At 42.6% G+C, this 27,953-nt stretch overlaps 1 protein-coding gene across 1 annotated transcript in view; it reads left to right on the forward strand.

The window, feature by feature from the left end:
- The first annotated feature begins 4,195 nt into the window (after positions 1-4,195).
- The window catches only part of LOC121309754 (zinc finger and BTB domain-containing protein 47-like), a 28,785-nt gene continuing 5,027 nt past the window's right edge, over positions 4,196-27,953 (forward strand). Inside the window, exons 1-2 of the mRNA XM_041242922.1 lie at positions 4,196-4,376; positions 26,578-27,933. Of these exons, the coding sequence (XP_041098856.1) occupies positions 4,374-4,376; positions 26,578-27,933 (1,359 nt within the window). The 5' untranslated portion in view covers positions 4,196-4,373. The remainder of the gene's footprint in view (positions 4,377-26,577; positions 27,934-27,953) is intronic.

Consider the following 27,953-nt stretch of genomic DNA (forward strand, 5'->3'; position numbering starts at 1 on the left):
ATGAAAGTGTGTTAGAAATTCAAAATTTCACTTGTGATTGAAATAAGCAAGGAGGGAACTTGGTGTTGAAGTTCATAAATGCTGCAGAGCGAACATGTTTAGAAAGGGGCCCAGTATATGGTGCTGGAAAAGTCAATATGTTTAGAAGTGCCCAGAACCAGTACAAAATCTACAGGCAGAAGCATTGGGATTTGTCATTACCAGAACAACTTCTACTGCCAGTGAGAACCCCCTAAAACAGCTGACAGTAGTTTAACATCAGGGCTGAGGAGAGATACTGATATTGCATAGGACCTGCGTTTAGAGCAAGGGACATGGCTTGTTATATAAAGAATCTGTTTAGTGGAGCTGCTGGCAGTGAGTGACAGTAGAAGGGTGCTGTAAACGGGCTTGTGCATGGGAGCCTGGGACATGGTTTAAAGTACTTTCATAATGAAAAGAATGCACATGCATAGTCCTGCCTCTGGATGCTTCAGGTGAAGTACAAGATGCAGGTTAATACGGAAACAAGACCTGTGTCCTCATGTCGTCATTACTCTTTATTCTTCAAAGAATAGCTTCCCTGGGTGAAAGAAAGACAGCTGACATCAGACTTGGATGTGTGTGAAACTCGTGTCTGACACGTGATGCAAAAGCATTGCCATCCAGTATTGTTTTCTGTGAGGCCAAGCGCTTCACATGAGTGTGATTAAATGCCGGCAGTCACTTTTGAGCATGCACTCAGTGCTGCGGGAAGAAACCAAGTAGAAAATGAATAACAAAAGCTTCCATAATGTCCTTGTTTGTCTCAGACACAAATACAAACAAGGCTAGTTTAAAATCAATGCTTCAGCTTTGAAGCCTCTGTGCCAGCGATGGAAATGAGCAGACCTGTTGTTTCCAGATCATTCCAGATCTGATTCAAAAGCAGACTTTTCTCAAGTTTCTTATACATTATACAATATAATCTCATCTATAACTTCAACATGCATAATCACAGACCACACAAGTGACTCGTATTTCACGGGTCAGACCAGTAAATTGACATTAAAACCCATGACAATCATTGTACAACACCCAAAATAAAACTGATATGTTAGATTGGATGTAAGGTGACATTTGACTGGTTCACTACCTCAGTGCAGCACAAGACTAGAGTCTGTGCAGCTATCAGTTATCAGCACAAGACTAGAGTCTAAGCAGCTATCAGTTATCAGCACAAGACTAGAGTCTAAGCAGCTATCAGTTATCAGCACAAGACTAGAGTCTGAGCAGCTATCAGTTATCAGTACAAGACTAGAGTCTGTGCAGCTATCAGTTATCAGCACAAGACTAGAGTCTGTGCAGCTATCAGTTATCAGCACAAGACTAGAGTCTGTGCAGCTATCAGTTATCAGCACAAGACTAGAGTCTGAGCAGCTATCAGTTATCAGCACAAGACTAGAGTCTGAGCAGCTATCAGTTATCAGCACAAGACTAGATTCTGTGCAGCTATCAGTTATCAGCACAAGACTAGAGTCGGAGCAGCTACCAGTTATCAGCACAAGACTAGAGTCTGAGCAGCTATCAGTTATCAGCACAAGACTAGAGTCTGTGCAGCTATCAGTTATCAGCACAAGACTAGAGTCTGAGCAGCTATCAGTTATCAGCACAAGACTAGAGTCTGAGCAGCTATCAGTTATCAGCACAAGACTAGAGTCTGAGCAGCTATCAGTTATCAGCACAAGACTAGAGTCTGAGCAGCTATCAGTTATCAGCACAAGACTAGAGTCTGAGCAGCTATCAGTTATCAGCACAAGACTAGAGTCTGAGCAGCTATCAGTTATCAGCACAAGACTAGAGTCTGAGCAGCTATCAGTTATCAGCACAAGACTAGAGTCTGAGTAGCTATCAGTTATCAGCACATGACTAGAGTCTGAGCAGCTATCAGTTATCAGCACAATACTAGAGTCTGAGCAGCTATCAGTTATCAACACAAGATGCCCTTCTTTGCAGAGTTCTCATTTTAAATGAAACAATGCTGTTGCTTTATTTTTCTTTTATTGATATGAAATGTAATTTTAATCATTTGTATAATTTAGGTCACACTGCTCATTATCCATCCCGTCCCGCTCATCCACAGTAAATACTCAGAACCAGCATTCCACTTGATGAAACTTGACCGATGAAGAAGAATTGTTTGTGTCAAGCAGACTCTCTGTTGGGCCAGTGCCTTCTGTGTATCTTGTCTTCTTTCTTCAGTTTTTAAAGTTATGGATGACTTGCTGTGTAACAGTAGCAGACAGAGGAAATGTTATCTTCATGTTTCAATGTAACTCTGATGACCTCATTAACCAAAGCATTTGCCTAGTTATAGTTTTACCTCATAACTGAATGTTCCTCTGGTTAATTTAAAGCTGTGTATTTTGTTTTATAGTAGCTTAAATGAGCTCTAAAGCGCTAGCGGGATTGTTTTAAAGAAATCCTGTAATTGAAATGGCCTCACTTTGGATTAAAAAATAAATAAATGGAAGATGATGATGATGATGTATTACAATTACTTTCCCACTGGCTCTCTGCTTTTTTAGAAAAGGAAAATGTAATTATTAACAATGCTCCAAACTAATTGTATTTTAGGAGGCTCCCTGGACAACACTGACATATACTGTAGCGCCTTGCTGGTATTAAATAATACAAATAATAATTCCCAGCAAAGACAGGGATCCCTGCATTTAAAAGTACTGTCCCTTCATCGTGATACTAACAGGTAGTATCTGTCTGCTGTCCACATGTCCACACCTTGTCCGGTTCACTTGAAGTTTCTCATGGATGGATCACTGAAGATTTAACCATACGCTCACTTTGTGAAATAGATCTGTCAGGGTTGGATGAATTGACTGATTCTGCTCTGTAAACCAGTTCACAATTGTTGGCTGTTTTACTTTTTAAAAAGGGTGTGTGAAAGCCTGCGTGAGGATTATTCTTGTCGGCAGTAAAGAGGAGATCTTACACACAGCATTGGCTTAAAACAAACGTCTTTATTTACTGGAAAAATGTAAACTATGCCTCTTGCTTTGACTGATGTGTTTTGTTTTTGTTTGTTTCATTAAATATTTTTACTAATTTAGGAAAAAGTGTGTGATTTTATTTTTATTTGTTTTCTTTCTCACGTGCTGGGAGGGAGTTCACTCGCATGTGCTGGGAGGGAGTTCACTCGCATGTGCTGGGAGGGAGTTCACTCGCATGTGCTGAGAAGGAGTTCACTCGCATGTGCTGGGAGGGAGTTCACTCGCATGTGCTGGGAGGGAGTTCACTCGCATGTGCTGGGAGGGAGTTCACTCGCATGTGCTGGGAGGGAGTTCACTCGCATGTGCTGGGAGGGAGTTCACTCGCATGTGCTGGGAGGGAGTTCACTCGCATGTGCTGGGAGGGAGTTCACTCGCATGTGCTGGGAAGGAGTTCACTCGCATGTGCTGGGAGGGAGTTCACTCGCATGTGCTGGGAGGGAGTTCACTCACATGTGCTGGGAGGGAGTTCACTCGCATGTGCTGAGAAGGAGTTCACTCACATGTGCTGGGAGTTCACTCACATGTGCTGGGAGGGATTTCACTCGCATCTGTTGAGAAGGAGTTCACTCGCATGTGCTGGGAGGGAGTTCACTCGCATGTGCTGGGAGGGAGTTCACTCGCATGTGCTGGGAGGGAGTTCACTCACATGTGCTGGTGAACTTGAACACGTTTTTATTTCAAATTCTCTCCCCTACTTTTTTTAAACACGTCCACTCTTCTGTCACACAACACAAACCTGTCCCAGTTTGCCATGGCTTGTCCTGTTATGCTTTACCACACCTCTCCGGGGTTCACATTGCCGGCTTTACCTGCTTCCACTATGCTTTATTACACTTAGCTGCTTGTACTGTACAACTGTCAACTTTGAATTGTGATTGGCCTGTTTATAGCACATCGCGCAAATGATCGAGTGTGCAAAGTACAGGTCACATGTCTCATTCCAAAGTGTTTTATACGCGCGTGAGAATTCCCAGAAAGTAACACACAGGTGACGCGTTGCTGCTGCTCGAGACTGCGGAATACACGGTGCCATTGCTTTTAGTCAAAGCCACATACATACCGTACAGTACAAGCTCCCTAGAATATAACGCCCCTGTCCCTTTAAAACTCCAGACAAAAAGCTCCATATGATCCCTGAGCTCCAATCATCAGTCCCTTCTGCAAAAGCAGCCTCTGCATTTTTGTCTTTTCCTAAATGCTAACATGGCGAAAAAAAGACTGATGTAAAGAAAAACAGGGGCAGAAGAAATGTGAAAATAGGAAAACCAAACATTTTCATGGAGAGCAAAAGTCAGAAGCAAAGGGAGGAGAACCCGGGCTCCTTTGCACCAGAAAACCTGCATCAAAATGGTAGAGCGTGTCTATTTCTAGTTCTTTATTTCCCTTTTGATCTCTTGCAAATTTGGGCTAGTTAGGCCTTTGAAACTTACCTGGAATTTGCCAGAGGATGCTTTTGCATGCGTGTGTTTGGAGAATTTGCTGAAATCCCCGCGGATCAGCCTCGATTTGCTGGTTGTTTATGAAGTTTGCAACTTGTATTAAATCAGGGACAGAAAAACAAAAATGTGAAGGCTTGCAAAAAGCAACAATAGCGACACTGCTGCCAAGAAAGAGTTAAATTCCTTCCTGTCAGGATGCTGCCGCGTCTTAAAGAGCAGGTCATGACTGACGGAGTGTAGGCTTCGGGTTTGCAAGTGCAACAACATCAATAGACGCGCGCAAGTATTTAGGCACAGTGAAACGAATACTTACGGGTTTCATGTTTCTGCATTTTGGATTTGGTGCCATTTTAATTTAATCACAAGAAGTTTGAGGTAGAATATCAAAAAATGTCTCTTAACTAACTTGGATACAAACATTGAGATTTTTTATCTTGCAGCAGCAGAGTTTATTGCAAACAGAGAATGTAAATACAGTCATCTTTGTTTATTCTGAGTTGGTAACGGGGTTAATGTTTAGCAGATTATGGGATCCCCTGTTTTATGAATTTCTTGACTCCTCACCCCACAGATTGTAATTAGTTAAACGGGCTGTTTCAGAATTTGACAGTCTGGCTCGGATACTTTTCACAATGCACCATCCCCTTTTCTTCCAGTGGAACGGTATAAACTTGCCTGTTGAAGTTGTGTTGTTTGCAGGCTACATATTAACAACCGCAGATATTAATACTATAATATGAATAACACGGATTTGTTGTGGTTTTGCTTGAATTTTGAGTATTGTAGTTATTATACATGGAGAAGGCTGTACACTTTGGTGTTTTAGAGCCTTGTTGTTATACACGGTTGTGTCCGGAGACCCGTGTATAATAAGATTACCCCTGTGTATTAAGGTTGATGATAAAACTGCTAACCTCAGCTTTAAAAGAAACCCTACCACCAGTACATGAACACCACAAAGCACTGTCAAAACAGATCAAGGGCCTGGAGAAGATTTCAAGTTTTATTTGCAGGTTTGTGCAAGAGTAGAGTAGTGTTAGAACAGCAGTGCACTGTATTCCTTTGAGAGCAGAATAATAATAATAATAATAATAATAAATATAATGATAATGATAATGATAATAATAATAATAATTAATTAATACATGTTATTTATAGAGTGCTTTTCTCAGATCCAAAGCACTGTACAAGAAAAACAATATAAACATACAATCTACAAAGGTACAGATAAAACATCAGTTCTATAAAAACAAATCAAAAGTTATAATAAAAAGGTGTGTCTTTAAAAATATCCACAGACTGAGGATCTCGAATAGATCCGGGCAGCATGTTCCATAGCGACGGGGCAGCACTGTAAAATCCTCCCACAGTATGGAGCCTAGTCCTAGGTTGAATGAGACACCCAGTATCCGTGGATCTTAAATTGCGTGCTGGAGTGTACTCTTGCAATAGAATAAACGGGACATACTGAAGCTTTTCGAGTACTTTTACAGTAACCCCAGTCAAAAGAGCATCGCAGTAGTGCAATCTTGAATGCATGAACTAATTTCTCAGCAGAAGATGAGGACAAAAATGATCTTAACCTGGCACTGTCACGCAGGTGAAAGAATGACACTTTAATGATGTTTCTAACATGAAGCTGCAACCAGTGAAGCTGCATCCAGTGCTTGAAGCCAGACAGATCCCTGCGTAGAGGAGTGTTAGCCACATCAGTGTTGAGTTTAGTGTGTAGGTAGTTCTGGGTGTCATCGGCATAAAAATGAAAGCCAAGACCATGATGTTGAATAATCTGGCCAAGTGGAAGCATGTATATACAAAATAATAATGGCCCCAGAACAGAGCTCTGGGAGACACCTTCTGTAACTGGGGCACTGTCAGATTTATAGTTGCCTCAGATAACAAATTGCTTCCTATTAGAGAGATATGACCTGAACCAACAAAGAGATGTGCCAGTGATGCCCAAAACATTTTCCATGCGCTCCAGCAAAATATCATGAGTAACAGTATCTGCACTTAAATCCAGCAGAAGAAGAATACTGAGAGATCCTGAATCAGCAGCCACCAACACATCATGAGTTACCTTCACAAGGGCTGTTTCAGTACTGTGCTTAGCGCTCAACCCAGACTGGAAAGGTTGAAACAGCTCCTTACATGTCATATACAGTGCCTAGAGGAAGTATTCACCCCCTTGATCATTTAAATGGGATTTTTATTCCCTTTGATTTACACAACCTACTCAACACTTTCAATGTGTGAAAAAATGGGGGGGGGGGGGTGTGAAAAAACAAATCAATTAAAAATAAAACCTGAAAAGTCTTCATTAGATAAGTATTCACCCCCTTTGCTGTGACACTCCTAAACAAGCTCAGGTGCAACCAGCTGCCCTCTGATTTCACACAATAAGTTAAATGGAGTCCATCTGTGTGCATAAAAAGTGGTTCACGTGATTTCAGATTAAATACACCTGTCTCTGTAAGGTCCTACAGTTGAGTAGTGCATTCAAAGCAAAGATATTAACATAAAGACCAAGGAGCTTTCAAAACAACTCCAGGATAAAGTTTTGGAAAGGCACAAATCAGAGGAGGGGTATAAAATGATTTCAAAGGCATTGAATATCCCTTGGAGCACTGTCAAGTCGATCATTAAGAAGTGGAAGGTATACAGCATCACCCAGAATCTGCTTAGAGCAGGCCGTTCTCCCAAACTGAGCAGCCGGGTAAGAAGGGCATTGGTCAGAGAAGCCACCAAGAGGCCAATGACAACTCCGAAAGACTTACATCATTCCATGGCTGAGATGGGAGAAACTGTCCATGTGTCAACAATAGCTGAGGTACTCCACAAATCTGGCCTGTATGGAAGAGTGGCAAGAAGGAAGCCATTTCTGAAAAAAAACCCATGTAAAATCCTGCTTGGAATTTGCAAAAAGTCATGTGGTCATGAGACTCTGAAAATATGTGGCAAAAGATTCTGTAGTCCGATGAAACAAAAACTAAACTATTTAGCCTAAATGCAAAGCGTTATGTCTGGCAGAAACCTAACACGGCCCATCAACCAGGTAACCCCTTCCCTACTGTGAAGCATGGTAGAGGCAGCGTCTTGCCATGGAGATGCTTTTCATTGGCAGGGACTGGAAAGCATGTCAGGGTAGAGGGCAAAATGGATGGAGCTAAATACAAGCAAATCCTTGAGGAAAACCTGCTTCAGTCTGCAAAAGACCTAAGACTGGGACAGAGATTCATCTTTCAGCAGGACAATGACCCCAAGCACACAACCAAAGCAACACTGGAGTGGCTTAAAAACAAGAAAGTGAATGTCCTAGAGTACCCCAGTCAAAGCACGGACTTGAATCCGATTGAGAATCTGTGGCAAGACTTGAAGATTGCTGTCCACCAGCGATCCCCATCCAACTTGACAGAGCTTGTACAATTTTGCCAAGAAGAATGGGTGAATATTGAATATTGTACAAACCTGGTAGAGATTTAACCCAAAAGACTCACAGCTGTAATTGCTGCCAAAGGTGGTTCTACCAAATATTGACTCAGGGGGGTGATGTCTACCCAAGACATTTCAGGTTTTTTTTTTTTTTTTCCTTAACTGTTGTTTCACAATAAAAATTATCTTGCCTCTTCAAAGTATTGAGTAGGTTGTGTAAATCAAAGGAAAAAAAATCCTATTTTACTGCATCAAGATTTCAGGTTGTAACACAACAAACTGGCAAAACGTCCAAGGGGTGTGAATGCTTCCTATAGGCACTGTAGCTCTGTAATTGTAATTTGACCACCCGTTCCAGAATTTACCAGAAAAGGCAAGTTGGATATTGAGTAATATTAGAACAGCAGTGCACTGTATTCCTTTGAGAACAGGGTAGTGTTAGAACAGCAGTGCACTGTATTCCTTTGAGAGCAGGGTAGTGTTAGAACAGCAGTGCACTGTATTCCTTTGAGAGCAGGGTAGTGTTAGAACAGCAGTGCACTGTATTCCTTTGAGAGCAGGGTAGTGTTAGAACAGCAGTGCACTGTATTCCTTTGAGAGCAGGGTAGTGTTAGAACAGCAGTGCACTGTATTCCTTTGAGAGCAGGGTAGTGTTAGAACAGCAGTGCACTGTATTCCTTTGAGAGCAGGGTAGTGTTAGAACAGCAGTGCACTGTATTCCTTTGAGAGAGGGTAGTGTTAGAACAGCAGTGCACTGTATACCTTGGATCAGAGTAGTGTTAGAACAGCAGTGCACTGTATTCCTTTGAGAGCAGGGTAGTGTTAGAACAGCAGTGCACTGTATTCCTTTGAGAGCAGGGTAGTGTTAGAACAGCAGTGCACTGTATTCCTTTGAGAGCAGGGTAGTGTTAGAACAGCAGTGCACTGTATTCTGTATTCCTTTGAGAGCAGGGTAGTGTTAGAACAGCAGTGCACTGTATTCCTTTGAGAGCAGGGTAGTGTTAGAACAGCAGTGCACTGTATTCCTTTGAGAGCAGGGTAGTGTTAGAACAGCAGTGCACTGTATTCCTTTGAGAACAGGGTAGTGTTAGAACAGCAGTGCGCTGTATTCCTTTGAGAGCAGGGTAGTGTTAGAACAGCAGTGCGCTGTATTCCTTTGAGAGCAGGGTAGTGTTAGAACAGCAGTGCGCTGTATTCCTTTGAGAGCAGGGTAGTGTTAGAACAGCAGTGCGCTGTATTCCTTTGAGAGCAGGGTAGTGTTAGAACAGCAGTGCGCTGTATTCCTTTGAGAGCAGGGCAGTGTTAGAACAGCAGTGCGCTGTATTCCTTTGAGAGCAGGGTAGTGTTAGAACAGCAGTGCACTCTATTCCTTTGAGAGCAGGGTAGTGTCAGAATGTATTCAGAGCTATAACTTCGGTCTCTTGGCTCTCTCTTTGCATTAGTGCTGCACTATTAAGATGTGCCTGTGTGGGCCCTGCATTCACAGTGAATAAACTCAGTGAATGATACGATGCTCTGGTTCCAGTTTAACATCAGTATCCCAGTGGACAGGTAACTTGCCTCCGATCTCCGGGGGACATTTGTTTGGTTTCTTTTTAAAAGTATTAGTGGTGTGATGAAGTCTCTCAGTGCAGCTCGTCAGTGCAGCTGGACCTTCGCACTCTCTAGCGATTCTGATGCCGATGTTACAATGTCACTCCACCCATTCCACAGTTTAAAACACATTTCCTCTGCAGCGTCTTGGTAAGCAGCTGATCCACTTAATAAGGTGTTATAGACAGCAATTGTGGTTTGACTGATTTATACAAATGAACTATCTCTAGGAACTGTGTTTGTGTGTGTGTGTGCGTGTGTGTATGTGTGTGTGTGTGGGGGGGAATTTAAACGTGTGTTTAAGGTGATAAAACCACATACTGTTTGCCTGCATTTCTCGTGTTTACACTGGCTGGACAAAACATTGGAAACACATGTAAAAGTACAGTGTAGGGCTGTCCTGAGCAGACAGCGTGGCACTGATTCTGTGTGACAGCTCTGCAAGGCTGAGAGATACCTGGCCGTTATTTAAATACCACGACTGAGTCACTGGAGGGAATGGGGTGGGAATCTGCACTGACGCCCGCTCTTCAAAATAGCACCATTTATTAGGCTTGCAAGCCAGGATGGCTGGGGAAGCCTCTTCTTATTGTACACATTTATTTATTTATTTGTTTGTTTTTGTATTTTTTTTATTATTATTGTCATTTTTCCTCCCAAAATTTTAAACTGCTTCTGTTCGTACGCGGTGTAACCAATCAGCATGAACCTTGGCAGGTATCATCCTGTGTAGATTACAGCTCGGGTGCAAAAAAAATTGAACTCCTACATCAACCAAGATGGCGGCCTGACACATTTTTTGAAAAAAACACTGGGAATTGCTGAACCGATTGATCTGAAACTTTGCATATGTCATCAGCATGCACAGTTCACTTCAGCTCTGACGCGTGGCTGTTTCACTGTTTTCATGCACAGTTCACTTCAGCTCTGACGCGTGGCTGTTTCACTGTTTTCATGCACAGTTCACTTCAGCTCTGACGCGTGGCTGTTTCACTGTTTTCATGCACAGTTCACTTCAGCTCTGAAGCGTGGCTGTTTCATTGTTTTCATGCACAGTTCACTTCAGCTCTGACGCGTGGCTGTTTCACTGTTTTCATGCACAGTTCACTTCAGCTCTGAAGCGTGGCTGTTTCATTGTTTTCATGCACAGTTCACTTCAGCTCTGACGCGTGGCTGTTTCACTGTTTTCATGCACAGTTCACTTCAGCTCTGACGCGTGGCTGTTTCACTGTTTTCATGCACAGTTCACTTCAGCTCTGAAGCGTGGCTGTTTCACTGTTTTCATGCACAGTTCACTTCAGCTCTGAAGCGTGGCTGTTTCACTGTTTTCATGCACAGTTCACTTCAGCTCTGAAGCGTGGCTGTTTCACTGTTTTCATGCACAGTTCACTTCAGCTCTGAAGCGTGGCTGTTTCATTGTTTTCATGCACAGTTCACTTCAGCTCTGACGCGTGGCTGTTTCACTGTTTTCATGCACAGTTCACTTCAGCTCTGACGCGTGGCTGTTTCACTGTTTTCATGCACAGTTCACTTCAGCTCTGAAGCGTGGCTGTTTCATTGTTTTCATGCACAGTTCACTTCAGCTCTGAAGCGTGGCTGTTTCACTGTTTTCATGCACAGTTCACTTCAGCTCTGAAGCGTGGCTGTTTCATTGTTTTCATGCACAGTTCACTTCAGCTCTGACGCGTGGCTGTTTCACTGTTTTCATGCACAGTTCACTTCAGCTCTGAAGCGTGGCTGTTTCATTGTTTTCATGCACAGTTCACTTCAGCTCTGAAGCGTGGCTGTTTCATTGTTTTCATGCACAGTTCACTTCAGCTCTGAAGCGTGGCTGTTTCACTGTCTGCATACACAGTTCACTTCAGTTCTTGTAGCCAGTGCAGTCGTCTCCTTTGTGAGTTCAATACAAGACAGACGAGATGGTTTACTTTCTCCGCTCAAAGATTTAACAGTGCAAAGCAGAAGAATGATTACAGTGTGCCTGTCTGTGATGATTACAGTGTGCCTGCCTGTGATGATTCCAGTGTGCCTGCCTGTCTGTGATGATTACAGTGTGCCTGCCTGTCTGTGATGATTACAGTGTGCCTGTCTGTGATGATTACAGTGTGTCTGCCTGTCGGATGATTACAGTGTGCCTGTCTGTCAGATGATTACAGTGTGCCTGCCTGTCAGATGATTACAGTGTGCCTGCCTGTGATGATTCCAGTGTGCCTGCCTGTCTGTGATGATTACAGTGTGCCTGCCTGTGATGATTCCAGTGTGCCTGCCTGCCTGTGATGATTACAGTGTGCCTGCCTGTCGGATGATTACAGTGTGCCTGCCTGTCGGATGATTACAGTGTGCCTGCCTGTCAGATGATTACAGTGTGCCTGCCTGTGATGATTCCAGTGTGCCTGCCTGTCTGTGATGATTACAGTGTGCCTGCCTGTCTGATGATTACAGTGTGCCTGCCTGTCGGATGATTACAGTGTGCCTGCCTGTCAGATGATTACAGTGTGCCTGCCTGTCAGATGATTACAGTGTGCCTGCCTGTCTGTGATGATTACAGTGTGCCTGCCTGTCTGTGATGATTACAGTGTGCCTGCCTGTCTGATGATTCCAGTGTGCCTGCCTGTCGGATGATTACAGTGTGCCTGTCTGTCAGATGATTCCAGTGTGCCTGCCTGTCGGATGATTACAGTGTGCCTGTCTGTCGGATGATTACAGTGTGCCTGCCTGTCGGATGATTACAGTGTGCCTGTCTGTCAGATGATTCCAGTGTGCCTGCCTGTGATGATTCCAGTGTGCCTGCCTGTCGGATGATTACAGTGTGCCTGTCTGTCAGATGATTCCAGTGTGCCTGCCTGTGATGATTCCAGTGTGCCTGCCTGTCGGATGGTTAGTGTGCCCGTCTGTCAGATGGTTACAGTGTGCCTGCCTGTTGGATGATTCCAGTGTGCCTGCCTGTTGGAATGAGAGACTCGGTTTTTCAAACATATTCTGTAGAACAGGGACATGCACCCCGCGGCCAATTTATCGTCTGACTGCGGCCCAGTGTATCAATTCCATTTCACTTATGAATATATATCTGAATTTTTTTTTTACCATGTTGACTTGCTTTTTCTAATTTTTCACATAAGAAGCAGCACACCATTTTAATTTGTACCGCGGAGGGTAATTGCTTCTCATCAGCTTGTTTCCAAATAATTTGATGTCTTCATGGCCTTTCTTAAATGCACAAATCTGCTGCATTGAAAGATCCCATTCCCAATATGGGAGGCATTTTGCAAGGGAAGTGGCGTCAATGCCCTGTGACTTTTGCTACATTACTTTTGCTACAAATGAACAACTTGTCTTCTAAAATAAAAACTGCTTCAGCAAGTAGATATGTAATTTGCTTTGTGTTATTGTGCAATGTGTGTGTATATGGTATAACAGTGTGATAATATAATAATATCTTTATATAGCGCGTTTCATAGTGGACCACCATCACAATCGCTTTACAGCGGTAGGCTGTGAAATGCAATTTATATGCACAGTCAATCAATAGGACATTGATTTAACATCTCATCCATAGGATAGGACACAAGGAGGTTAAGTGACTTGCTCAGGGTCACACAGTGAGTCAGTCAGTGGCAGAGGTTGGATTTGAACCGGTGACCTTCTGGTTACAAGCCCTGGACTTTAACCACTGGACCACGCTGCCAAAGTGGTACTTCAGCTGGACCACTAGCTGAAGTACCCTGAATTCTGTCTAGCTCATTTGGAATGACTTTGCCACTCCTTCTATTTTTGTGTTATCTGCAAATTTAACAAGTTTGATTACTATAGCAGAATCTAAGTCATGCCAGAGAATGGGATTGTGCTTCTCTTTGCATCAGTGCCACTTTATTGTAATGTTCATTGAACTGCTTCTAACTTAACCCGGGTTGTTTCTTGGTAGTTTTATAACATTAACAGTTCTCCAAGTGGACACCTTGCACTGTTGCAGACAGGACATGCAGTAAACCAGGCCCATGTTCCAGTGTGCTGTATGGTAGGCAGAGGAAAGCAAAGCTGAGATGACACAGAGCTGACTATCGCTATTGTTCTTCAAGAGCACTGCTGTTTGATTGTCATTAGTTTCCCGTTCAGCACTCAGAAATGTCAAATGCACAGGCCGTAGGGTTTCTTTAAACCCAGCTGGACAGACAGAGAGAATCTTCTGGAAAGCTCTGTCTGTGTAACTTGAGCTACCAGCCTGGGCTGTGTAATACAATATGCATCCATGTGCTTCGTGCCAGGTAGAGTAACAAGCAAAGGAGCACATCTGACACTGAGGCTGTGCAACACAGAACAGTTGGAGGGTGCATCCCAATGCAGGCGCTTTCTTTTTTGTGGCTTAAAGCAATTCATTTTAAATGCTCTTAAATTTTAAATTGGACATTTCCACAGTGTATGAATCACAGCTGGATGAATGCATCAGGAACCTTGACCTCTGTCTCAGTATGGCTGCCATATTTGCTATTGTGCAATTTTTTTCTGATTTGGATAATAGATACCACACACTAAGAAATCCTGCTTTGCAATTTGAAATGCCCTTTGAAGTGACATTCTGAGGTTTACAGGGGTACAGCTGTCCAATTGAAGCTCAGCGTTTGTCAATTATTCACGTGTGGTTGAAATTGTACTTGCTGTTGATTGAAAGTGATCACAGGGAACCTCATAACCTGCATGTTTTTGTAGTTTGACGACAGCAACTACTGCACCATTTCAAAACCCTGAGTCAGTTATTGTAAACCTGCTTCCAGGTAATTCCGATCCAGATGATACAGAAACTCCAGTCTTTCACTAGGATGGAATAAGGATTATGCCTCAGATAATTCAAAGGAGAAGGTCTGTGTTTCTGCATCTGAGGATTACATTGGACAGTGTGTGTTGGATCATATCCTGAACCCTGCTTCTTACTGTATGAGCTACTCCTCCTCCAGCAGATCATATCCTAAACTCTGCTTCTTACTGTATGAGCTCCTCCTCCTCCAGCAGATCATATCCTGAACTATGCTTCTTACTGTATGAGCTACTCCTCCTCTAGCAGATCATATCCTGAACTCTGCTTCTTACTGTATGAGCTCCTCCTCCTCCAGCAGATCATATCCTGAACTCTGCTTCTTACTGTATGAGCTCCTCCTCCAGCAGATCATATCCTGAACTCTGCTTCTTACTGTATGAGCTCCTCCTCCAGCAGATCATATCCTGAACTGTGCTTCTTACTGTATGAGCTCCTCCTCCAGCAGATCATATCCTGAACTGCTTCTTACTGTATGAGCTCCTCCTCCAGCAGATCATATCCTGAACTCTGCTTCTTACTGTATGAGCTCCTCCTCCAGCAGATCATATCCTGAACTCTGCTTCACTATCCTCCTCCAGAGATCATATCATGAACTTGCTTCTTACTGTATGAGCTCCTCCTCCAGCAGATCATATCCTGAACTGCTTCTTACTGTATGAGCTCCTCCTCCAGCAGATCATATCCTGAACTGCTTCTTACTGTATGAGCTCCTCCTCCAGCAGATCATATCCTGAACCCTGCTTCTTACTGTATGAGCTCCTCCTCCAGCAGATCATATCCTGAACTCTGCTTCTTACTGTATGAGCTCCTCCTCCTCCAGCAGATCATATCCTGAACTCTGCTTCTTACTGTATGAGCTCCTCCTCCAGCAGATCATATCCTGAACTGCTGCTTCTTACTGTATGAGCTCCTCCTCCAGCAGATCATATCCTGAACTCTGCTTCTTACTGTATGAGCTCCTCCTCCAGCAGATCATATCCTGAACTCTGCTTCTTACTGTATGAGCTCCTCCTCCAGCAGATCATATCCTGAACTGCTTCTTACTGTATGAGCTCCTCCTCCTCTAGCAGATCATATCCTGAACTCTGCTTCTTACTGTATGAGCTCCTCCTCCAGCAGATCATATCCTGAACTCTGCTTCTTACTGTATGAGCTCCTCCTCCAGCAGATCATATCCTGAACTCTGCTTCTTACTGTATGAGCTCTTCCTCCTCCAGCAGATCATATCCTGAACTCTGCTTCTTACTGTATGAGCTCCTCCTCCTCCAGCAGATCATATCCTGAACTCTGCTTCTTACTGTATGAGCTCCTCCTCCAGCAGATCATATCCTGAACTGCTTCTTACTGTATGAGCTCCTCCTCCAGCAGATCATATCCTGAACCCTGCTTCTTACTGTATGAGCTCCTCCTCCAGCAGATCATATCCTGAACTCTGCTTCTTACTGTATGAGCTCCTATCCTCCAGCAGATCATATCCTGAACTCTGCTTCTTACTGTATGAGCTCCTCCTCCAGCAGATCATATCCTGAACTCTGCTTCTTACTGTATGAGCTCCTCCTCCAGCAGATCATATCCTGAACTCTGCTTCTTACTGTATGAGCTCCTCCTCCAGCAGATCATATCCTGAACTCTGCTTCTTACTGTATGGGCTCATCCTCCTCCAGCAGATCATATCCTGAACTCTGCTTCTTACTGTATGAGCTACTCCTCCTCCAGCAGATCATATCCTGAACTCTGCTTCTTACTGTATGAGCTCCTCCTCCTCCAGCAGATCATATCCTGAACTCTGCTTCTTACTGTATGAGCTCTCTCCTCCAGCAGATCATATCCTGAACTCTGCTTCTTACTGTATGAGCTCCTCCTCCAGCAGATCATATCCTGAACTCTGCTTCTTACTATATGAGCTCCTCCTCCAGCAGATCATATCTTGAACTGCTTCTTACTGTATGAGCTACTGTTCCTCTAGCAGATCATATCCTGAACTCTGCTTCTTACTGTTTGAGCTCCTCCTCCAGCAGATCATATCCTGAACTGCTTCTTACTGTATGAGCTCCTCCTCCAGCAGATCATATCCTGAACTCTTACTGTATGAGCTCCTCCTCCAGCAGATCATATCCTGAACTGCTTCTTACTGTATGAGCTCCTCCTCCAGCAGATCATATCCTGAACTCTGCTTCTTACTGTATGAGCTCCTCCTCCAGCAGATCATATCCTGAACTCTGCTTCTTACTGTATGAGCTCCTCCTCCAGCAGATCATATCCTGAACTCTGCTTCTTACTGTATGAGCTCCTCCTCCTCCAGCAGATCATATCCTGAACTCTGCTTCTTACTGTATGAGCTCCTCCTCCAGCAGGTCATATCCTGAACCCTGCTTCTTACTGTATGAGCTACTCTTCCTCCAGCAGATCATATCCTGAACCCTGCTTCTTACTGTATGGGCTCATCCTCCTCCAGCAGATCATATCCTGAACTCTGCTTCTTACTGTATGAGCTCATCTCCTCCAGCAGATCATATCCTGAACTCTGCTTCTTACTGTATGAGCTACTCCTCCTCCAGCAGATCATATCCTGAACTCTGCTTCTTACTGTATGAGCTACTCCTCCTCTAGCAGATCATATCCTGAACTCTGCTTCTTACTGTATGAGCTCCTCCTCCTCTAGCAGATCATATCCTGAACTCTGCTTCTTACTGTATGAGCTCCTCCTCCAGCAGATCATATCCTGAACTCTGCTTCTTACTGTATGAGCTCCTCCTCCAGCAGATCATATCCTGAACTGCTTCTTACTGTATGAGCTCCTCCTCCAGCAGATCATATCCTGAACTCTGCTTCTTACTGTATGAGCTCCTCCTCCAGCAGATCATATCCTGAACTCTGCTTCTTACTGTATGAGCTCTCTTCCTCCAGCAGATCATATCCTGAACTGCTTCTTACTGTATGAGCTCCTCCTCCAGCAGATCATATCCTGAACTCTGCTTCTTACTGTATGAGCTCCTCCTCCAGCAGATCATATCCTGAACTGCTTCTTACTGTATGAGCTCCTCCTCCAGCAGATCATATCCTCTCTGCTTCTTACTGTATGAGCTCCTCCTCCAGCAGATCATATCCTGAACTCTGCTTCTTACTGTATGAGCTCCTCCTCCAGCAGATCATATCCTGAACCCTGCTTCTTACTGTATGGGCTCATCCTCCTCCAGCAGATCATATCCTGAACTCTGCTTCTTACTGTATGAGCTCCTCCTCCTCCAGCAGATCATATCCTGAACTCTGCTTCTTACTGTATGAGCTCCTCCTCCTCCAGCAGATCATATCCTGAACTCTGCTTATTACTGTATGAGCGCCTCCTCTGGCAGGTAAACTCTTGAGACTGAAAGCTTGGATTAAATGAATCCCTTTCACAGAGAAGCAGGTTTTCCTGCAGTAGGAACGTTTTATGACATTTCTCTTACTCTGAGTCTTGCTGTAGATTAGCCTGCCTCTCAAATCCATTCCCATGGCAACAGCAATGGCAGCGCTCCTTTTTAATCCCACAAACCCTCGTCTCGAGGTGTTACCCTTGGCTGCCATGCTCTCGTATGTGTAAACACAGGGCTAGATTCCCAAAGCTCCTTTCTCAGAATCGTCAATAGCATGATCTTTTTTTCAGGTTATAAAACTGGCACATTAAAATTAAGACAATATATGACTTTTTTTTTGCGTCCTTTATATCGTCTTAAAGGTAGAATGGAATTGGTTTAAAATATGTATATTCTTTACTGTGTAGTATTTTATCTGAAAGAGTGCTCATGAAAATGGCCAGTTTGTATTAATGAATCACATGTGGTGAATACTGTCAAGGTTTCTTTTTTTCTCCTTAGAAATATTGCAAGACTGCGTCCCATGCTTTCTCTACCTGCAGCTGAAAAACTGGTTCATGCTTTTGTGTTCTCCAGGATTGATTACTGTAATGCCCTGCTCGCTGGGGTGTCTAATAGCATCCTCACTAAAATTCAATTTGTTCAAAATTCTGCAGCCAGAATTTTGTCTCGGTCCCGCTCAAGAGATCACATCACTCCTGTCCTGGAGGCCTTGCACTGGCTGCCTGTCAGGTTTAGAATTGATTTTAACATTTTATTGCTGACATATAAGGCTCTTCATGGGCTAGCTGTGACTTATCTGTCAGATCTTCTATCTTTTTACACTCCCAGTCGCCGTGTGTCCCGCCTGCTTGCATGAGCTTTATGGGCGACAGGGCCTTCTGTTGCTATGCCCCCAAATTATGGAACTCTATTCCACTAGAGATGAGGGACTCGGCTTCTTTGAGTGTTTTTAAAGTTAATTTAAAGACTTACTTTTTTAGAAAGGTGTTTCTATGATTTTTATGATTGTTTTATCTCCTTGTGTTTCTTTTATGCATAATCTGTTTATTTATTGCAGTGCTATTAATTGTGAAGCACTCTGAGATGACTGCTTTTAAGGGTGCTATACAAAATAAAGTTTATTATTATTATTTATTATTATTATTATTATTATTATTATTATTATTATTATTATTATTATTATATTATGTGTGATTTAGGAATAAAACACTGTTAATGAGGTTAGTATCGCTCTGACCTTTAGTCTTGCGTGATGACTGAGGTCCTGCTGTGGAGCTTTCTCCCTGATGATACAGTGGAGACTGGCGGGCACGCATCTGTTCATGTCTTACTAGCATTATATAATATACAGGAGTGTGACAGCATAGCTTGGGTGATGACGTCAGGCCAGGAAGTACAGAGACAGTAGAGCTGGGGAATGGAAGCACTGTGGCGCTTTTATTAATAAACAAACAAAAGCTTTTAAACAAAAACAAAACAAAACGGCTTGAGGGCCAAAACAAACAGACAAATAATAATTCTAACGAGTACCGTGCTGGCAGCTCCAGCTCCAGTAGCAATTGTTTTTTTTGTTTCGTTTCTGTTTTAGTGCTGTCTCTCCCTTTCTCCACTCAGAACCCTCTCTCCCCGTGCAGGCAAAGCTGCAGGTCTTTTATATTATGGCAACACAAAACAATAAATAATTACGGAGGCAATAACAATAAATACAGGCTTCCCACCATCATATAGAATAGAATAAATCCCAATACAATAAATCAGAAATCAATAAAGGATAATAAAGAGTGCACACATATACATAGGGCCGGAGCTCCCTGACACAAGGGTCAAGAGAACAGCTTATACAGCCGTGATTGGACGAGGACATTCTTTAACGAGCTCCAGAATCTGGGGGTGTTTAGAGGGGCTGCTGTCTGTTTGTCCATATCAGCTATATACTGTATATATACACAGTGAACCCTCCTTATATCAGGATTGCCATGCAGGCATAACTCTTGATATAAAGCGAGTCATGATATAAACAGAGTTTCACGTTTGCCTATGAGAGCGCATTACGAGTTCGTGAAAGAAAGAAAGAAAACTAACAGTGAATTAAAAAGCAGTGTTTTAATACTGTGCATTTAATCATTCCTTACATTAAGACACATGCGTCTAGTTTACTACATGACAAATACGTTCTGTATCATTGCAATGTTAAAAAGCCTCTGTATATAATATACTGCATCTGGAGAACAGTTAATCTAATTGTTAAGTTGCTGAGGTTAAAACCCTTTTTAATACTGTGGAGTGTAAGGAGGCTCTCTGTACAACTGCCTGTCAGTCACTGTGTTCCAGGGTGCATACAGTGGAAGAGCTCCCGAGTTTATCATTGTGTACTGAAGCTGTACCTGAAGGAACAGTATTATATAGCTGTGTTGTGTTTTTACAATGTGAGCTGTAATTCACATGTCTCTACCTGAAGGAACAGTATTACATTCAAAGTACATTCAAAACAGAGTGTTTTCAGTTTAGACATAATAGAATGCAGTGTTTCAGCCTGCCCAATGTCAAGCGGAATAGAGTTCCTCATACGAGGAGCACAACAGCAGAAAGCTCTCGCTCCAGCTGTTTAAGATGATTGTTTGGAACAAAGAAGAGTTCTGCATTTTCTGATCTCAAAGAACACATCGGAATAGGCTTATCTAATTGAAAAGCTGGAATAAGCATTGCTTAGCAGAGGTTGCTGAGAGGATTTACTGGGTGTCTGTCTGTACAGTCATGCGTGTGTATGTGACACTTCATCATTGCATATAACTGGAGAACCACTAATCCAGTTCTCATGAAACTTCATATTAACATTGATTAGCAGCAGTTATTGAGAGGATCAGATTCTGGTCATAAAAGGGGTATTACACTTCAGCTGTTTGAAAGTAGGATTTTGACATGTCTGCGGTGCATTTTTTGAATGCAGATTTACTGTTAAACACAGCGTTGTATGCTAATGGCAGGATTACAATATGGTGTTACTCAAGACAATCCCATTGTGACTGAACCTTTCAGAAATGACTGGGTCTGTGTTTAGCTCCATTCTGATGCATTCCGGGCCCCTGATTGAGCAGGGCTACAGGGGGAGTGCTTATGAAAGGACTGGCAGGCTCCAAGCAAGGATCACTCTGGCATTTACATGCAGATATAAAAATGATAATGAGGGTTAGATATGCAGTTTTAATTTGAGATGCTCTGCATGCTCTTTTCGTAGTTGTCATGGTTATGCAAAGCAATGCTGTTTGGTTGATTTAATCATTAGAGAGTTGTAACGCGTGTGTGTGTGTTTTCATCATGTAGTGAATGTCACTTCACTTGAGGGTACAGGCAGGGCAGTTATGGGCCCTGTTTTGAGGTAAAGGCAAAGAGGCAATGTTGTAAGAATGCCCTGAAGCTACTCCCAACAGTTATAAGTGAGTAGCAGTCAAAGCTTTGAAATCAGTATTTTTTGCAAGCTTTGCAGACACATTCTCCCCCTGTGTGTCTGGAGTTAGCCGCTGTTTAGTATGCAACACGCATAGAATGAACATTGGAACAAACAGTGCTAGACTGACACCAGGCCACTTTGAATCTGCACAAAATAAGGACTTTAGGAATAGGTAACATAACATCTCCTTTCAATGATGTGTTACCCACAATCCCTCTGGAGCCCCAGGTAATGCTGTCACGTGGACAGCAGAAACATGCGTCTCTCAGCATGCCCTTGTGGGAACACACACAGCACCTTTTTTATGGCTTGGCTTTTCTCCCAGACTGTGGCAGCGTTCAAATAAAATGCCAAGTGCTAAGCCTTGTCGTTGTTTCTTTCAGTCTCTGGTATTTCTTGTGTACCAAACACAAGGCTGGAGATCACAGTCTGAAATTGCAGAAATGTGAGTTATTCTCTGGTGCCATAGTTAGGGACACTACATGGGCATTGTGGGCCATGTGGATCTGGGCCATGTGGATGGCAAGCTTCTTATCCCATACCATGGTCTTCCTTGAAGCATTGTACAGCACCAGCATCAGGTCTGGCCTATCCACGACTCCCTTGTATTTATTGTAGTCCAGGACACACTTTGGCTTGTGTGTGTGTGTGTGTGTCTGTCCTCACCTCGCACAGGCACTGCTACAGTAGCCTCATCATGGATTGTGTTTTTTTTGTCAGTGTATTTATCGGCCAGCATCTCCTCACAGCTCGTTAATGCTGGCATTTTCCCGTCTGTGCAAGATATTGCTGAGCATACCGTTTGGTCTGGGTTACCAAATGTTCAAAAAATTCATCAGTGATAAACAACTGGAAAAAGTGAATTGGGGTAAACCCAGTTGGGTTCACAGTGCTGCCAGGTGTGCCAGAAAATTGTGTATTTGAGGCTAGATGATGTTAGGGGCGGTCCAATGGTAGAATGGCTGAAATCTACCCCCCTCTGTACAGGCCCACCTGCTGTACTTGGTCCAGGCAGGGGCTCAGGCTCATTTTCCAGAGGCCTCTTCCTGGCCACAGATCTCCTCTGGAGGAAGTGTCACTCGGCTCATATTCGGTCATCTGGCATAAAATCACTCTCTGAGCCAGACTCTGTTAGGAGGTTAGCAAAAGACTGTACACTAAGGAGCCGCCTTGACATTTCTCCGCAAAATAACATCCACTGCCCAGTACAAATACATTTATTAAAAAAATGCAATAATAAAATGAGATTCTACACAATTATGTGTGTTGTGAGGGGAGAGGAGATATTAACAACTAATAATGGCCAAAATGGTTTAATGGATCAATTAAAAAAAATATTCAGAGAGAAAAGACCCTTTACAAGAGACCAAGAATAAAGTACACAGAAAAAGTACTTGGAACTGCAAACTCAAATAAAAAAGGAAGTTAGAAAGGCTAAGAGAGATAGAAATGAGCATTGCTAAGGGGACTAAAACCAATCCCAAAAAGATTTTCCAATATTATAATAGGAAAAGAACATTCAAAGAGAAGGTAAAATGTCTAAGAGATACAAATGGAAAAATCATAGATGAAGAGAAAAAAATAGCAAGTATACTAAATGGTTACTTTTCACAAGTTTTTACAAATGCCCCACATGTCAATCTATTCCTATCCAGTTTTAAATAACTTTAGCATTACTGAGGCAGAAGTGATAAAGGGACTAGGAGTTCTTAAAATAAACAATTCCCCTCAAAGTAATGAAAGACGTTATTTACAAACCGCTAACCAAGATCATGCAGCAGTCTCTTGACACAGGGGTTGTACCGACAGACTGGAAAATTGCAAACATAATACTGATCCACAAAAAGGGAAACAAAACTGAACCAGGTAACTACAGACCAATAAGCCTGACTTCTATTATATGCAAACTTATGGAAACTATAAAAAGATCCAAAATGGAAAATTACCTATATGGTAACAGGGTCCTGGGAGACAGTCAACATGGTTTTAGGAAAGGGAGATCGTGTCTAACTAACCTGCTTGATTTTTTTGAGGATGCAACATCGATAATGGATAATTGCAAAGCATATGACATGGTTTATTTAGATTTCCAGAAAGCTTAAAAGTCCAGCATAAAAGATTAATTCTCAAACTGAATGCAGTAGGGATTCAAGGAAATGCATGCACATGGATTAGGGATTGGTTAACATGTAGAAAACAGAAAGCACTGATTAGAGGAGAAACCTCAGAATGGAGTGTGGTAACCAGCGGTGTACCACAGGGATCAGTATTAGGTCCTCTGCTATTCCTAATCTACATTAATGACTTAGATTCTGGTATAGTAAGCAAACTTGTTAAATTTGCAGATAACAAAAAAATAGGAGGAGTGACAAACACCATTGCAGCAGCAAAGGTCATTCAAAATGATCTGGACAGCATTCAGGGTACTTCAGCTAGTGGTCCAGTGGTTAAAAAAAAAAAAGGTGTAAGGTACTGCGCGCAGGCAATACCAGTGTGCATTATAAATATCCTATTGAAGATACTGAAATTGGAGAAGGAATCTATGAAAAAGACCTAGGAGTTTATATTGACTCAGAAATGTCTTCATCTAGACAATGTGGGGAAGCTATAAAAAAGGCCAACAAAATGCTTGGATATATTGTGAAAAGTGTTGAATTAAATCAAGGGAAGTAATGTTAAAACTGTACGATGCATTAGTAAGACCTCATCTTGAATATTGTGTTCAGTTCTAGTCACCTTGCTACAAAAAGGATATTGCTGCTGTAGAAAGAGTGCAAAGAAGAGCGACCAGAATTATTCTGGGCTTAAAAGGCGTGTCATATGCAGACAGGCTAAAAGAATTGAATCTGTTCAGTCTTGTACAAAGAAGACTACGCAGCGATCTGATTCAAGCATTCAAAATCCTTAAAGGTACAATGTCGACCCAAGGGACTTTTTCGACCGGAATAAAGAAACAAGGACCAGGGGAGATTAGCTAAAGGGGCATTCAGAACAGAAAATAGGAGGCACTTTTTCACACAGAGAATTGTGGGAGTCTGGAACCAACTTTCCAGTGATGTTGTTGAAGCCGACACCCTGGGATCCTTCAAGAAGCTGCTTGATGTGATTCTGGGATCAATAAACTACTAACAACCAATCGAGCAAGATGGGCCGAATGGCCTTCTCTTGTTTGTAAACTTTGTTATGTTCTTACTTTTTTTTTTTTTTTTTACTGAATTAATATACCGTATAACAGGCAATTATGGCGGGGAATTTATTTTGGTCTTATTGGCAGTTGTGATTGGATTATTCTTCCACCAATCGGAGTGTGGCATCAGTGAGTGATCCCGCCCTCTGACAGACTGGCATGCAGCACAGGTTAAAGGAACGCTGGGCAAGGGAAAGAATGTGTCGCATGTCAAAATGAATATGAGAATGGCAGTGTTATGATGAAGCCAGTTTGCTTGAAAACAGTTAAAGGAGACCAGACATGTACATCAGTGGATTTAGAAAATGTGGAATGGATGATTGGCTCCCTCTCGTTTGGAAACTTTCTTATGTTCTTGTGTTCTTATCCAAGTTGCTGCGGTGACGTAGATGTGAACGAGTTACTGTAATTGAGTTTTAGAAGACAGATTTCATTAAGTGAATATGTATTTGAATGCTTTTGAAATTAAAAGTAGAAATACAAAACTGTGGCATTTCTTTGTGAACGTGCCAAGTGAAAAACGGCAGTTCAGAAACCATCAATCTACCAAGGTAGCAAATCTGCCAAATTTAATACCAGCCAAAATTTCCCATGAAAATTTGAAGGTCAAATTAAGGGAAATATGTCAGCCAAGCAAATTTATTTATAGTTGGACAGTAAAGTAAGTGTTTTTTTTGTTATAAAGTTGTTTTTTAAAATCAACCTTTTTTCAGGACATATATACTATATATGGTGTAGCGTGCACGGGGGAAAGCAGCAGCAGGGCTGGTAGGTGATGTAATCACATACAAAGACGTAAGCCTGATATATTAGTGCGAGAGGTTCTGGGTTTGCGGCTCTTTTGTACAGCGGTATCGGCGCTATGCTTTAGTGCGAGAGGTTCTGGGTTTGCCCCCGCCCTCCGCCTGTGTGTGGATTTCCTAACCTTGTGTGATGCGCCTGTCTGCATTAACTGAGGTTCGCTACTATATATATATATATATATATATATATATATATATATATATATATATATATATATATATATATATATATATATATGTAATATAATATCAAGAGGGGGTATATGTATATATATACCCTCTTGAAACTGTTTAAATGTAGATTCAAATTATTATTATTATATACAGAATTAAAGTTGTTCTGTTTTTAAAGCAGAAGACAAAATCAACCCAATAATTACAATCAAAAGGTTTTAGGGGATCTTGGGAAGGAGAACATAATCAAATCAATATAGTTTAAAGCAGTATTATTTTGAGGTTTTTACTAAATAGAACAGGAAAAAATCAGATCAAATAATTATAGAAACATTTTTAAATTGATGAGGAAACAAAAAAAAATGAAATCCATAATTACAATCGAATCGTTTTTTATTATCGATCGGGATATAAAATATATCCTGCAAAGTTTTGTTGGGGGGGAGACAAAAGATCAATAAGTACTAATCAATCGTATTTCATTCTTTCAAATATAGAGCAGGAATAGTAAAATATATCAATATGAATAAAAGTTTTTCAACTGTACAAATAGTTGTTTGGTTTATTTATTTATTTATTGTTTTATATAGAAGTTGGGGATGGTAAACAAAGGAAATTAGATCTATATAAAATTATAAAGCAAGAAAAATGATGTAATACAGGGATTACAAAAAGAAATAATCAAAACAATAAAGTTTATGAAGATCAATCTATGATAAATTCACCAAAACTACCCAAACTGCTGCCACAGCACAGGCTTCAAGTACAGCAAGAGGAATAAAACAAATCACGTGGTTCCTAATGTTTATTTTAGCTTTTGATTCTTGACTTGCACAGCACTGGAGAAAAAGAAATGAAGGCACACAAGTCAACTACTTCCCCACACACATGACACGCTTCAATTGAGTTGACAAGATAGCCTCAGAAGCAGGAGGTAACTGTCTTGTACTGTCACATCAGCAAAACAAAATGCAGAAAATAATCAGATGCATCATGAAATGCAAGACGGTAACACAGCTCCTAATCAAATGAAAACTGTGTAACATCATGAAATTGAAACCACACACTCAATGTTACCTGAAGAACTTCTCAAACAGCAGAGAGAGAAATAACGGCAATTCAGCATTTCTGTTTTTAAACATGTGTTTAATGGGGACGTTTCTCGTTTCTGAGCCCTGTCTGGTACGTCCAGTAGCAGTTGAGTGGTTAGTTTACCTTGTGGCTGAGGTAAGGACATTAAGCCAAAGCAACAATCTCATTGTTCTTCTCATTCTTTCACTCACTCTGCTTTGCTTTCTCTTCTCAGCTGATAGCAGAAAAGACGACTGAGTTCCCTTCCACAGAGTTCTCTCTGCTGGAGGATGTTGCTCTCCACTTCACTTGTTTGATGGACAGACTCAATGAGCAGCGCCTGTTTCAGCCAGATCTTTGTGATGTAGACATTGTGTTGGTTCGGCAGAAGAGCACGTTTCCTGCGCACAAGGGGGTCCTTGCGGCCTACAGCCAGTTCTTTCACTCGCTCTTCACCCAGAACAAGCAGCTCCAGAGGGTGGAGCTCTCCCTGGAGGCTCTGACCTCTCAAGGCCTTCAGCAGATCCTCAACTTCATCTACACCTCGAAGCTGCTGGTGAATGCCTGCAACGTACAGGATGTGTTGAACGCGGCCACTGTCTTTCAGATGAGTGACATTGCGACTTCCTGTCAGGAGCTCATCAACAGCCGCTCGTTGACCTTGACCATCACAGGGGACATGTCCAAGCAGGACGGCCAAGGCAACCCACTTCCCTTGCAGTTCTACCGAGAGATCAAGCAAGAGGTGGATCCTCCCCACACCAAAATCTACGCCAGAGAGGGCCACAATCCCTACTCTGTGCGCGTCGAGGACAACGCCGGACCGAAGCAACAGCACAAGGAGTATTTTAAGGAGGAGGAATGTCGCGGGCCGGGGTCGTGCAAGATTGAGGGAGATGCAGAGGAATCCGAAAACTCGGACAGTCATGGCACTTTCAATCGGGAGCAGATCATTGTGGAGGTCAACCTCAACAACCAAACCCTGAATGTTTCCAAAGGGACAGAAGGCAAAGCTTCATCCACCGAGGCCACCGCCATGCTAGGAGTGTGCCGTGGTGAAGAGCAGGACACTGAGGAGGAGGATGAGGAGGATGAGGAGGAAGAACACGATGATGATGATGGTGAAGATGCAGATTTTGGAGAAGAGGATGAAGATCAGACTGAAGAAGACGATGACCTGGTGGACTCCAGCGAAGATGAGGATGATGATGAGGAAGAAGATAATAATGATATTCCGGAAGTCAAGAAGGCGAAATTGGAGAGGCTGCGGAGGAGGACCAGAGTTTCGGGAGATGCCAAGGCCACAGTGTCCACACAGCAAGTTGAGAGCAGTGCCGAGGCTGTTGGGAACCACAGGGGGAGGAAGAAGAAGATGGACCAGGAAGGCTTGGGGCAGAAGGTGAAACTGGAAGACAAGGAGCATTTCCCTTGTAAGAAGTGCCCACGGGTCTTCAACAACCGCTGGTACCTAGAGAAGCACATGAACGTGACGCACAGCAGGATGCAGATCTGTGAACGGTGTGGCAAGAGATTTCTACTGGAGAGCGAGCTGCTGCTGCACCACCAGACGGACTGCGAGAAAAACATCCAGGTAGGCTTTGCTGTTATCAC

Source organism: Polyodon spathula, chromosome 3 (assembly GCF_017654505.1).
Source record: "Polyodon spathula isolate WHYD16114869_AA chromosome 3, ASM1765450v1, whole genome shotgun sequence".
NCBI classification, from domain to species: Eukaryota; Metazoa; Chordata; class Actinopteri; order Acipenseriformes; family Polyodontidae; genus Polyodon; species Polyodon spathula.